The 14,033-nt window shown below is 48.6% G+C and overlaps 1 protein-coding gene across 2 annotated transcripts; it reads left to right on the top strand.

The window, feature by feature from the left end:
* The first annotated feature begins 7,685 nt into the window (after positions 1-7,685).
* Positions 7,686-13,727, top strand: DOHH (deoxyhypusine hydroxylase). Of its 2 annotated transcripts, none has more exons than XM_037165167.2 (6): positions 7,686-7,750; positions 7,922-8,089; positions 10,605-10,923; positions 11,396-11,472; positions 12,085-12,295; positions 12,725-13,727. In XM_037165167.2, the coding sequence occupies exons 3-6, from the start codon at positions 10,650-10,652 to the stop codon at positions 13,042-13,044; spliced, it is 882 nt and encodes a 293-aa protein (XP_037021062.1). In that variant the 5' UTR covers positions 7,686-7,750; positions 7,922-8,089; positions 10,605-10,649; the 3' UTR covers positions 13,045-13,727. The 2 variants fall into 2 exon arrangements, with proteins under 2 accessions (XP_037021062.1, XP_037021061.1); XM_037165166.2 differs by having other exon boundaries at positions 7,735-7,750; positions 12,085-12,325; positions 12,725-13,726.
* The last annotated feature ends 306 nt before the right edge of the window (positions 13,728-14,033 follow it).

Below are 14,033 nucleotides of genomic sequence, written 5' to 3'. Positions count from 1 at the left end.
AATATCAAAGATGTGTCCACAGAAATATTTGTACACGGATGTTCATAGCAGCATTATACATAATAGCCCAAAACTGCAAACAGCCCATCAACAAGTGAACGAATTATGGATAAACAGAATGTCTTATGTCCATATCATGGCATATTGTTTGGCACTAAAAAGGAGTGAAGCACTGACACTTGCTACAAAGTGAATGAGCCTGAAAACATGATGCTCAGTGAGAGAAGCCAGACACAAAAGACCACACAGTATGTGATTCCATTTACATGAAATGTCAAAAACAGACAAATTTTGTTCTAGAATAGGAAGTGGATTTGAAGTTGTCAGGGGGAGTGGGAGGGGGAGGAGAGTGGCTTTTAGGGACCTCCTTGTTGGGGTGATGAAAATGTTCTAAAATTGTGTGGTGATGGTTGCACCACTCTGAATATACTATACCTCATTGTATTATACACTTTAAATTAGTGGATTTTAGAAGATGTGAATTAGATCTCAGTGAAGCTGTTGTAAAAAAAAAAAATCCTGTCTGCTGGACCTGAATTATAGAATAACAAAAACAGGAAAGTGAAGAGTAGAGGGTTATAGTGTCAAATATGGTGATGGGGAGGGTCTCACTGCAATGGTGACCCCTGGGCAAAGATTGGAGAGGAAAGAGCGCGCGGTGGTGCATAACTTCTGTTCATTTGGTATGAAATTACATAACATAAATACTTGTTTATCTGATTTCAGGGAACCCCACAACCACTGTAGGATTTAGAAAAATGCCATCCAATAGAAGCATAACATGAGCCACTTAAATAATTTAAAATTTACTAGTAACCACATTTAAAAAGTAAGAAGAAACCAGAATAATTAATTTTAATAACATACTTTATCAACTCAATATGTCAACATGAAATCAAAATCAACAATCATCAGTGAGATATTTTACGTAATTTTTCTCCTACGGGTCTTAAAATCCAGTGTGTATTGTATATTTACAGCTTATTGCAATTTGGGTTCTAATTTTCACTGGAAATACTTGATCTCTATGTATGCTTTATAAAATTTTATACTGGAAACCTAGATTCACAGAGCCCAGGTGTTCCAAGAATGCTTACGAGTTTTCCAAAACTGAACTGAATGTCAGATTTTTCCATTTCCATTTAAAGTACTTACAATTTTAAAAGTTAAAGATTCAATTCTGTAGTGGCCATATTTCAAATGCTCCGTAGACACAGCTAGCCAGTAGTTACTACATTGGATGGTGCAGATACAGAATGTGTCTGTTGTAGAAAACCCTGTTGGACAAACAAGGTTCAAGGCAGTGCCAGGCACAGACTAGGAGATCAATAAATGTCAAATGAAGAAACTGCTGACTATCTGCTCCTCCAGTCTAGGTCCAATTTATCTCTTTCCTCAGGCTCAGTACCAGACTCAATAAACACATGTCTAATATTTATTGCTTCTCACCCCACACACAAATTATCAACATTCAGATCAACAGCTAAAACGTGACATGTAGAACTAAACAAAATGATTTAGATGTACTGCACCTTAAAAAAAAATTCTGATGGTGATGAAAAAGTGTCCAAATCCATAATACTTCTCCCTTTTGTTTCAGACAAAACTCGATGCACGCCCAGGGAGCAAAAGAATGTGAGCGAATTTGATCTGAATTAGAATCTCACCTCTGCCATCTGACTTGGTTGTTTTATTCTTAATAAAGACAGAATTGGACAGGGCTGGGTGAGAGTTATGCACAGCCCAAGGTGGATCCTGTCTTTATTTAAAAGTATGGGGTTTTTTTTTGCATGAATTTTGAATGATTGAAAATACTGCATTGATGAGGGAGAGATGTGTTATAAAAGAACAGCACAGGAGATAATTGTGCATTAGTTTCTGATTGCCACTATAACGAATAACCATAAACTTAGCTTCAAATGACACAAATTTACTATCTTTCCTCTGGAAGTCAGGAATCAGACAAGGGACCCATGAAGCTAAACCCAGGTGTGGGTAGGGCTGGTCCTCCTGGAGGCTCCAAAGAGAACCGTTTCCAGCTTTTTCCAGCTCCTAGAGGCGCAGCACCCCTGACTCGTGGCCCCTTCCTCCATTGTCACAGCCAGCAGTGTAGCCTCTTCCATCTCTGACTGTGACCCTCCTGCCTCCCTCTTATGGGGACCCTGTGATGACACTCGGTCCCCTGAGTAATCCAGGATCACCGCATCTCCATTTTAACATCCTTGACTCAATCCCACTTGCAAAGTCCCTTTTATACTGTGTAAAATAACGTATTCGCAGGTTCCGGGGATGCAGGCACGGACATCCTTTGGGGAGCATTCTACAGCTTGCCACATTTGTGGTGTTGCCACTATTTTTATATTATCGCTGTGGTGTGGATACAGGAACTTACACAGTAACAACATTGTACAGAATTTAATGCACACACACATATAATGGGTATAAGGAAAACTGGAGTTATCTGAATAAGATTGGTGTATTGTGTCAATGTCAGTATCTTGGCCATGATATTTACTAATGTTTTGCCTGTGTTTTGTGCCAGTTAGTATTGGGGAAAAGTGGGTGAAGGGTACACTGCATTCTCCATGTTAGTTCTTCTTTTTTTAAAGGCTTTATTTATTTTTAGAGAGAGGCGAAGGGAGGGAGAAAGAGAAGGAGAGAAACATCAATGTGTGGTTGCCTCTTGTTCACCCCCTACTGGGGACCTGGCCTGCAACCCAAGCAAGTGCCCTAGCTGGGAATCAAACCAGTGACCTTTTGGTTCACAGGCTGGCACTCAGTCCACTGAGCCGCACCAGTCAGGGCTCCATGTTAGTTCTTACAACTGCATATAAATTTACAATGATCTCAATGTAAATGTCAATTTTAAAAAGATTTAAAAATTGCATTAAAATATTACTGAGCTCATTTACTGAATTTTGTAGGCAATTTTCAATTTTGTGTTCATCCCCTACCCACACTGCCACACTGTGTCCTCTCTCTGGTCTCACTTGCGGAGAGTATTATTTGATTCTTATTTATTTTGCCCTTTTAAGCAGAGGTTTGCATTTGGACAAACTAGAAGTCCGGAGGGGTGACAGAGCCCAGTAGACATTCGATATATTGTTCCTGGGTTCTGCACTGGGTGCAGAAAGAGAACGGTGACCAGAGCCTAGAGGAAGTCTCTCCTTCCACCTGCGCTGGGGCAGAAGGCCAGGCTGGATGCCCAAGCTGAGATTAGTAATAGAACTGCTACGGACTCTACAGTGTTTCCCAAAATGACATGTCCGCATCCACACATCTGATACCTGGAAATGGGACCTTGTTTGGAAACTGGGTCTTTGCAGACAGAATCAAGTTAAGGTGAGGTCACACTGGAATAGGGTGGGCCCCCAGTCCAGCTACTTGTATGCTTATAGGAAGAGGGAGATTTAGACACAAGCACAAGGGGACAACCACAGGAATGTGAGGCAGAGACTAGAGGGCCGCATCTATGAGCTGAGGACTGCCAGCCGTCACCCAAAGCTGGAAAAAGCAGGAAGGACCCTCCTCTGAGGCCCTCAGAGGGCGCACAGTCCTGTCAGCAACTTGAGTTTGGGTTCCTGGCCCCCATGACCTTGCTCAAGTGAAGGGGAGGCCCAGAACAGAAGGTGCAGGTTTCCCTCCTGCTATCAGGTTCTCACAGGTCTGCAGGTCCAAGGTTCCAAGTTCCCTGACAGACACAGACCTTGCTTTTGGGTGTGGCTTCCATATCTGTTTCCTGCACCCCTTGGCCTATCTCCTTCCCCCAGAGGAGCCTTGGGGCTGATGACTCCTGGCCCGCTGCCTTGTAGCCTTCCAGAGTCAAAACAGGCATGACCATTGGCCTGAGCCACAAAACGTAATCTAGATGGTGTACTTGCAAGCCAGCAGAGGTGGGCCACAAAGCCAGTTACTTATCCGGGGTCAGCTTTAGAATGCACAGGAAGACAATGAAATAATCATAATAATCAGAAAGTTCGCTTCATGAAGCTGGAGACAATGACTCATTCTATGTCTTCCATAGGGACAGTGCCTGCTCCACACTCAGTGTTCAGCAAATATTTGTGACATGAATGACGGAAAGTGTTAAACCTCTAGGGAGCCTATCAAAGTGAGTTTGTTGCTACACATGGCATATTTAATCCATTATTTTTTAATCAGTCCCCCTATTGATGGATGATCCACTTATTCCTTTCTCAAGTCTTTATTCAGCACCTACTATGTGCCAGGTGTGCCATAGTTGCTGGTGGTCTACTTAATGAGGTCCTGGAGCCCATGTGTATTGACTTCCAAGAATCACTGGTGAGACTGGTGAGTGTTTGCCAGAGAATCACTGGTGAGTGTTTGCAACAGGAACTGGCAAACACTACAAATCAGGGCCAATTTTTATTTTCCAGTGAGACTGTATCATATCATGGCGATCAAAGCAGACAAAAATCCCTGCTCTCGTGGTACATCAGTGGGAAAGATAGACAGTAACCAAAATAATTAGAAGGACATAACGGGAAAATATAGGTGCTATGTGGAAAATAAAGCAGGGAACTGGATACAGGAATGTTGGGGGTGAGGTTATAATTTGAATTAAAGTGCTCAGGGAAGGCTTCATTGAAGAGGTAACATTTAAGCAAAGGAGCAAAGATTCAGTGAGGGAGTGAACAGAGGTATTTGGAGGAAAAAAACGTTTCCTGTAGAGTGCACAGCCTGTGCAAAGGAGAAACAGCAGTAGGCTCATGTGGCTGGAGCAGAGGGAGTGAGGGAGAGAGGGGAAGTCGAGAGCAGGGGGCGGGTGGGAGAAGGGGGTGGAGAGGTCTTGTGAGGAGGACTTGGACCTTCACCCTAAAGGAGTTGGGAGCCCAGGAGGGCCGTGGGCATCGCAGAGCCGGAACCTGACTTGGGTGCTCACTGGCGCCGTCTGGTGGTTGCTGCAGAGCATACAGGCAGAGGAGAGGGGCAGGAGCCAATGATCAGGGGTGCAGGAAGACTTGCCCTGGTTCAAGTAAGTGATGCTGGGGGCTGGAGGCCCCCAGTGATGCCCTGGTGGAGGCAGAGGTGGGGCCGTTAGTGTTAAAATTTTTTTTGCCATTTTAAATAATGTTGCAACAAGTGCTTAATTTTCACATTTTTATTTTTATGAAATTTTTAACATTTTAATACAGTTGAGATCAGCGTATCTGTCCCATCTCAGTTCTTTCACTGCCAAACCTGGGGGCAGGGACTGCTTCAGTTTCTCGGCCTTCTCTTTGTCCGTGATGACCAAGGGAGAAAGTTATCTGCTGCATTGGACTTTAAACTTTACACTATCCTTATTTTTTCTTATCTTGACAGATTTGGCATCTTATCTTTGGCTATCTTGCCAGTCCTTGGCATCCAAGGACTACTGGCTGTGAGCAGGAAGTCCTTGATTTCCTTTGGTTATTTAGCCTTTGGAGAAAGAGAGAGAGAGAGAGAGAGAGGGAGAGAGAGGAACATCGATTGGTTGCCTTCCCTAGATGTCCATAATGGGGATTGAAGCTGCAACCTAGGTATGTGCCCTGATGGGGAACTAAACACTCAACTCTCTGTTATGGGACAACTCTCCGACCCACTGAGCCACACCAGCCAGAGCTCCATAGTTTTTCAAGGCATAGCCACGAGGCACAAGGCACACTGGACAGTGTGTGGCTGGCACCTCGGGTTACCCCACAATCCCCCACATACTGCCCATGAGGCTCTCACAACAAGGGGCAAGAAGCAAAAAGCCACTTTCACTTTTTTAAAAAACACTGCTGCCATGAATTCATCAAAATGGATTTTCAGATTCAAAGGTTTCACACTTAAAAGTTAAAACACAGGTCAAATGTTTAAGTTTGAAATGTTCAAATACTGAGAATAGAAGTAGCCCTCCTTCCCCACTACCAGTTTTTCTAACATTTTCTTATGAAAAATTCCAAATGTATAGAAAAGTTGAAAGAATTTTACAGTGAATTGTCATATGTTCACAGTCTACTTTCTCCAATTGCCATTTTCTGTTTGCTCTATTTATACCTATCCATAAATATATCAATTTTTTACTCATTTTAACATAAGCTACATTTATTAGGATGGCTATCAAAAGTTGGAAAATAAGCCCTGGCTGGCATAGTTCAGTGGAGTGAGCGCGGGCCTGGGAACCAAGCAAGCATGGTTCGATTCTCAGTCAGAGCACATGCCTGGGTTGCAGGCTAGTTCCCAGCAGGGGACACACAGGAGGCAACCATACATTGATGTTTCTCTCCCTCTCTCCTTCCCTTCCCCTCTAAAGATAAATAAATAGAGGGGAAGGGGGGAAGGAGAGAGGGAGAGGAACATCAATGTATGGTTACCTTTCGTGCGTCCCCTGCTGGGAACTGACCTGCAGGGAACCAGCCTGCAACCCAAGCATGTGCCCTGACTGGGAATCGAATCGTGATCGTGTGGTTCGCAGGCCCGTGCTCAATCCACTGAGCTACACCAGCCAGGGCCTAAAGATAAATAAAATATTTTTTTTAATTAGAAAAAAAAGCCAATTAAAAAAATTGGAAAATAACAAGCTTGGTGAGAATGTGGACAAGTTGGAACCTTTGTGCACTGTTTGTGGGAATGTTAAATGGTGCAGCCACTGTGGAAAAATTTGGCGGTTTCTCAAAAAGTTAAACACAGAGTTTCCATATGATCCAATAATTCTACTCCTAGTTATCTACCCCCAAGATCCAAAATTAGGAAATCAAATAGATACTTTGCACGCCCCTGTTAACTGATGCATGGTTCACAATAGCCAAAAGGTGGGAACGACCTGTCTATGAATAAACAAAATGTAACCCATCCAGTACAATAGAATATTATTCGGCTTTGAAAAGGAAGGAAATTCTGACAAATTATGACTAATGTGGATGAACCCTGTGGACATTATGCTCAATGAAATAAGCCAGACACAAAAGGACAATATTGTATGATTCCATTTCATGAGGCCCCTAGGGGTGTCAAAAGCATACAGATGGGAAAAATGTATAATGGAGATTAGCAGGACCTGAGACCACTGTGAATAACGCTGCCGTGAACACGGGTGTACAACTGTTAAGAGTATCTGCCTTCATTTCCTTTGGGTGTATACCTATGGTAGCTCTATGTTAACTTTTTGAGGAACCACCATACTTATTTGACATAGTCGCTTAAAATTCTTTTTCTGGTGTGGATAGCATCCTGTTGACAGCCAATGGTGGCTTGGATGGTTACGGGGGTGGAAAAAATGAGCGGAGTGGCTAGATTCAGACTATTTCACAGGTAGAGTCAACAGGACTGTGCATAATGTCAACATCCTTGTACTTACCCTCGACAGGATAAGGCTCTTTCTCCCAAATTTCATAACCAATCCATCTGCAAATCCTGTTTGTTCCACATTCGAAATTAACCCAGAAGACTCCGGTTGTGGTTTTTGTTTTGTTTTGTTTTGTTTTGTTTTGCCCACACACCAGGTTGAATGACCCCCAGGTAAGCCAGGGCACGTCGTTTCTCAGATAATGACACTTCAGTGTCTTCCCAAGGGTAGAACCTGCAGGACGCCTAGTTTTCAGCGCCTGCTCCGTAAAACAATTGTGTCATTTTTTAACCCCCTAGGTTCCCAATCTCCAAGGAATCCTTGGCCACGCCTTTGACTGCGGCTCCGGGACGCTGCGCAAACTCTGTCGCTAACCACCGTTCTTCCGACTCCGCCCCGGGTTGAATCGGCACAAGCCATTTCCACTTATCGTACAGGGTGGGTAGACCGTAAGACTCTTTCGGAGAAAGGATGGGCGTTGCACTCCCCATTCCTGATGACTGCTTTTAGAGGCCTCCTGGGGTGGGAGTGGGAGCTGTGCCAGTGGTGCCCACGCGCGCTTCCGGGCAGCTTTCTGCCGCGGAGCGTTTGACTGTGTCTCTCCCCCAGCGCTGCATTGGTGCTGTCCGTCCAGGTCACGTGGGTGCCAAGATGGCGACCCCTAGAGCACACGGCAAGCTTCAAGGTGTGTGAAGCGGTGGCGGCTGCGGAAGCGGGTCAAGTGTGTGGGTTTCACGTTCGTGGAGCTTGTTGGTTCGTTCGGCGCCGGGGAGCACGGTACGGGGTCCGGACATGGCGGGCGGGCACGGGGAGGACGCCCCGTTGGAGGGGTTCCTGGCCCTGGGATCTGTTGGCCGGTGGTTTGCGGTCCTTACTCCTGAGGGGTCTAGAGTCCCGGCGAGTTCCTGCCCTCGGGTTCTGGGGACCTTATGTGTCCAGGGAGTCCTTTGTTGGGAACTCAGCGCGTATTGGGGGTGTCCCATGTGAGACGACTCCTTCGGAGGAGTGGACAACCTACTTGTCAGGAAGCCGCGTAGACGGATCTTGAGTCATCTGGTTCCTAAGGGGTCTCTTCCAAGGAAAGGGATCCAGCGAGCAGCCCTGAGGGATTCCGTGTGGGACGATCCCTCGGGGGAGGGCACAGTCTAGGTACTGGAGATCTTTTTGTTGAGAATTCTTGGTATTGAGAGAGGTCTCTAGGAGGGGAAGGGATTTCAAGGATACAGGTTCTCCTTTCCATCCCTTACTAATTCATCTCTTTTCCATCCCTTACTCAGAGACACTGTGTGTCTCTGAGACTTTCACAGGGATGCACGGATCTCCACATTCCGCCTTCTTTGGGGGCTGATTCCCTCAGTCCCACGCCCACACCCGGGGCCCCTTTCCCACTAAAACAATGGGCCTCAAGTGTAAGTGGACCCTCCTTAGATCTCCTGAGCACGGAGGTGGGCGTGGGGCTCTCTGTTGCTTCCTGCTGAAATATTTAATACTAGCTTAGGTTTTGCTATCCTCGTGCTGGACAGCTCGTGTCAGCGCTTGTATTTGGCACTGTACAGGTGATAGTGGGCTTATACTGTGTGTAAAGTTTTAGTAGCGTGCCTGGCAGGTAGTAGAGGTTCAGTTCATCCTACAAAGATGTATAAAGTGCCAGTGCCTGTCAGGAGCCCTGGATCTTGTCTGCCCTTGACTCACTGTGGCACGCTACTGGCTTTTGTGGATTCTGATGATTTAGGAGTCACTTCCTTTGATGGACACCTGTGCCCAAGCAGGTGTGCCTCCCTCATTAAACCCCAGGTGGGCTCTGCTGATGCTGCTGGGAACCAGAGGGCTACTGGCATGTTGCAGCCTGCTTGTCATGTTTCTGATGTGGCCACCAGGTCCTTTTTCATCTTATTCCATGCGTTCAATGCAGCTTCTGGTTTAGAGCTTGATGCCCTAAACCAGTCCCCCGGATTTATAACTTCGTGTGGTTTCTAAGCAAGTCATTAATCTATCTGCGCTTCAGTTTCCTCTCCTATAAAATGGTGACAGTCCTAGTGGCTGTCTCACCTGGTTATGGTGAAGGTTAAATGAGTGATGACTGAATGAGCTTGGCACACAGCACATGCCCTAAATGTCTGCTGCCATTCCTGTTAGGGTTACTGTTCTTACTGAGGACCTCCTGTGTAAGAGAACACAGCAGTGACTAAGAGAAACTCGATCCCTGCTTTCAGAATTCTCCTTTTCTGGTGAGGGATCAGAATGAGCTAAACTGATATATACAATATGGCATTTAGTAGTAGTAAGCGCTTCAAAGAAAGATAAAGGAGAACAAGGGAGAAGAGATGGAGGAGTAACACTGAAGATTGTGATCAGGGGAGGCTTCCCTGAGGAGGTGACATCTGAGACTCAGGGAAGTGAGAGAATGAGCATGGGGGCATTTTGGGGAGAGTGTTCCTGATGGCGAGGGCAGCTCGTGCAAAGGCCCTGGGGCAGGACTGTGCCTGGTGTTGGGGACAGTGAAGGGGCCTGTTTGGTGGAATGGAATGAGTAAGGGGAGAGGGAGGAAGTAAGGGTGGGGAGGGGACAGGGGCAGGCCACACAGGGCCTTTGGGACTCAAGGAGTTCAGAGTAATGAGACACCATAGGTAGATTTTGCAAGGGAGCCACATGGTAGGTTTCTGTGCTGAGAGAATTCCTGTATCAGTTGCCTGTGCTGTGCAACAAATCACTATATTTTTCGGACTATAAGACGCCCCCCCCCCACATTTGGGAGGAATAATGGTTGTTAATGCTGCTGTTGAGTTCTGTTTACATTTGTGAAATATTACATTATTTATGTTATTAAATATTTTACCACATTTTTTGCTTCAAATTTTCCCCCTCTAAAACCTATGTGCATCTTATGGTCAAAAAAAATACGGTATAGTTTTTCTTAGGACCTATCCTCAGAAGTCACACTGTCATTTCTTCATATCGTTTACACAGGTAAGTTCTCATTGTGTCAGGGGCCACACAGGGCACAGATACCAAGAGGTGGGGGTCATTGAAGGCTGTCTTGGGGACCAGTCCCTCTGGCTACTGTGTGGACAGCAGACCAGCGGAGGTCATTGGTGATATATAGGCTAAAGGCCCAGAGAGGGAGTCTATCTTAGGGAAGTCCACACAGTAAGTGGATGGGGCCAGAGCCAGACTTTCACCCTGAATACCCAGGCTGGACAGTGGGTAGGAAGCCACTTCACCAGGTTCTAAATTAAATGAACAAGTCAGTGAGCAGAAGGACACCTCTAACCTGGCTTTTTTCTGTGGTAAGGTTTTTGTGCCTGAGAGGAGCTGCGGAAAGAAAAAGGCGTGTGCCATGGTGACAGAGCAGGAGGTGGATGCCATTGGGCAGACACTGGTGGACCCTCAGCAGCCCCTGCAGGCCCGCTTCCGGGCACTCTTCACACTTAGAGGGCTCGGTGGCCCGGGTGCCATTGCCTGGATCAGCCGGGCCTTCTGCGATGACTCCGCCCTGCTCAAGCATGAGCTGGCCTACTGCCTGGGCCAGATGCAGGACCGCCGGGCCATCCCTGTGCTGGTGGACGTGCTACGTGACACCCGCCAGGAGCCCATGGTGCGCCACGAGGCAGGTGAGTGATGAGGTCCACTCTCACTCATGCATGGTCCAAGCCCAGGCTCAGCAGACCTTCTCTGTAGAGGGTGGGTAGTATTTTTAGTGCCACTGGCCAGCCAGGCTGTTGCCACAATGCGACTCTGCCATCATAACATAAAAGCCACCATAAACCAGAGTCAGCACATAGGTGTAGCCACATACCAGTAAAGCTTTGTGGATGCTGAGATGTGAATTTCATATAATTTTCACATGCCATGGAATATTATCCCTTTGACTAAAAAAGGTTTTATTTTGTTTTAACTATAAAAACCATCCTACACACATGTATTTTAAAAACAATAGTGGGCTATATATTACCAACACCTGTTTCACCTGTTCATCTCATTCACTGGATGGACTTTTTTCAGTGCCTGTTGTGAGTGTCTCCTGGGGTGCCCAGGTCCTCTCCACCAGTCAGCACTGAGCTCTCTCTGTCCGGTTCTTCTTAGGGGAGGCCTTGGGAGCCATTGGTGACCCAGAAGTTCTGGAGATCCTGAAGCAGCACTCCACCGACCCGGTCGTTGAGGTAACTTGGCTTGGCCCTCCCCCTCCCTGCGTTTGCCTGGACCACCCTAGACCCTGGGTCTGTTTGCCATGGCTACTGCTTGGCCAGGGATTCTGGAGAGAGGTGGCAGTCAGGATGAGTGCGGGCTGCAGCCCTATTGGGCGAAACTGAGTGCTTCATTTCCATCGAAGGCCACCCTGCTCAGCCAGCCTGTCCCGGGCCCTGAGCCACTGAAGAGCTGTCTTCACCTTTCCGGTGCCTCCAGCATCTGTCCCTCTCGTGGCCTGTTGTCTCCCTTAGGATAAAAGCCCAAGTCCTCACTGGTGCCCACAGGCCCTAAATAGTCTCTTCTGACCACTTGTACTCAGGTCCCCTCTGTGGCCAGCTCCCCTTCAGCTCCGCCCTGCCCCGCCCCCCCCAGCAGGTTCAGCAGGCCCTACCTCAGGGCCTTTGCATTGACCAGTTCCACCTGACTCCATCTCTCATTGGTTCTGATGTCACCTCCACATTGAACTGCTCCCTGGCCTTCTGTCTCTTTTATCCCTTTCCAGTTATCCCCAGAGGATGGAGAAGGGGACTGGTCAAACCCACCACCATGTCCTCAGTGGTCACCTGTCACCCCTTTCTCTTCAGGTGGCTGAGACGTGCCAGCTGGCTGTCTGTCGGCTGGAGTGGCTGCAGCAGCACAGCGGGGAGCCAGCGGCAGCAGGGCCCTACCTCTCGGTGGACCCTGCCCCGCCAGCCAAGGAACGTGACGTGGGTCGGCTACGGGAAGCACTGCTGGATGAGGCCCGGCCGCTCTTTGACCGGTACCGGGCCATGTTTGCCCTGCGAGATGCCGGTGGTGAGGAGGCCGCCCTGGCACTGGCCGAGGGTAAGGAGGGGCCCCTGGGTGAGGCCTAGTGGCTTCATCTGTGACATAGAGCAACTTGTCCGAGGGGACTTGCACCTCGGGCTTGGCCCTCAGCACTTCCCCGTGGTTTTACACAAATTAACTCTTACTCAGAGGTGGTGAGCACTCTCATCACCCCCATTATCCATGGAGTTTACTCAGGCCCAAAGAGGCAAGGAGACTTGGGTGAGGTCACACAGCCAGTAGCAGAGTTGGGATTTGACCCTCAGCAGCCTGGCTCCAGCATCCTTAACCTTTTCCTGTTATTATTACTTATCTCTGTGCTTTGGGTGCCCAGCCCAGTATCCCCGCATGTCCTCATCTGCCTCGATGGTACCGCCCAGCCAGTGATTCCTCTGTCCCCCCTACTCCCTCCCACAGGCCTGAACTGTGGCAGTGCCCTCTTTCGCCATGAGATCGGCTATGTTCTGGGCCAACTGCAGCACGAGGCGGCTGTGCCCCAGCTGGCGGCAGCCCTGGCTCAGCAGACTGAGAGCCCCATGGTGCGACATGAGTGTGCTGAGGCCTTGGGAGCCATTGCCCGGCCCACCTGCCTGGATGCCCTTCGGGCCCACGTGGCGGACCCTGAGCGCGTGGTGCGGGAGAGCTGTGAGGTGGCCCTGGACATGTATGAGTATGAGATGGGGCCGGCCTTCCAGTATGCTGATGGACTGGAGCGGCTGCACTCCCACGCCTCCTAGAGCTACTGCCGGACTGGCTGGTGTCTCTTCCCTGCAGGACCTGGGCATGTAAAGTGAATCTGTATGAATTGGATCTGGCTTCCTTGGCTCCCTGAGCCTGTTTGCTTGGCCGGATCCCAGCCACTTTCAAATCTTGAGTAACCACCCCTGCCAGCCAGACTACCTCCTACCTTGGGGCCTAGCTCAGGACTTCGGTTTGCCCAGCAGGATGTCAGTGTGGGAGGGTTGACCTGGGGGCAGGGCAGGGGTGGGGCTGTGTTCTGGGGAGGTTAAGTGGCCGAGCTCCTTCAGGAGTGGGGGGTGCAGGGAAAGGCACTGTGGGGAAACCTGTGCCCAGGGGGCCTGGGCAGGGTCTGGGTCTCTAACTCCCCGCCCTGGTCCTGGGTGGGTTGGGCTGGGGACTGGGACAAACAGGCCTTAGGTCTCTGCTCAAGTGGAATATTAAATTATTTTTTTGCCTTGTCTGGGTTGGCTCATTTGGTTTGAGTATCATCCGGTGCACCAAAAGGTTGCAGGTTCAAATTCCCTGTCAGGGCACATTCCTAGGTTTCGGGTTTGCCCCCTGATTGGGGCATGTACAGGAGACAGTTGTACAGGAGGCAACCAGTAGGTCCATGTTTCTCTCCCTCCCCTTTTCCTCTCTCTCTCAAATAAACATAATCTCTGGTGAGGATTAAACAACTTTTGCCAAGTAATGACTGTTGTAGGGGCTGTAGGGGTTCGGTTGGCTACTCTCAAGGAGCAGCTCGGTGTGTGGGCAGTGGGGTGCAGGGCATTTGGAAAGCCCGGCTCTGCAACCTGCCCCATGCCAGACGGCACGTGGCCAGTGCAGGTCTGTGCCTCCACTTCCCCAGCAGAATATCTGCCCCCTCGGCCCCCTTCGAGAGGGCCAGGGGAAACCCCTCCCCAGCTTACCCACCCCAGACCCTCGTCCCAGCCTCCCATCCATCCCGCCCTTCCAGGTGCAACCTCAGCCTACTTACTGTTCT

Source organism: Artibeus jamaicensis, unplaced genomic scaffold, assembly GCF_021234435.1.
Source record: "Artibeus jamaicensis isolate MK-2021 breed Jamaican fruit bat unplaced genomic scaffold, CSHL_Jam_final scaffold_537, whole genome shotgun sequence".
Classification (NCBI taxonomy): Eukaryota; Metazoa; Chordata; class Mammalia; order Chiroptera; family Phyllostomidae; genus Artibeus; species Artibeus jamaicensis.
The sequence above is the reverse complement of the archived record's forward strand: the minus strand, read 5'-3'. Positions and strand labels throughout refer to the sequence as shown.

Bases quoted from the DNA above. Each gene is read 5' to 3' on its own strand.
- DOHH (XM_037165166.2), top strand. From the start codon at position 10,650: ATGGTGACAGAGCAGGAGGTGGATGCCATTGGGCAGACACTGGTGGAC. The intron at 10,924-11,395 runs GTGAGTGATGAG...GGTTCTTCTTAG, and splicing joins CATGGTGCGCCACGAGGCAG to GGGAGGCCTTGGGAGCCATT. The intron at 12,326-12,724 runs GTAAGGAGGGGC...TCCCTCCCACAG, and splicing joins CGCCCTGGCACTGGCCGAGG to GCCTGAACTGTGGCAGTGCC.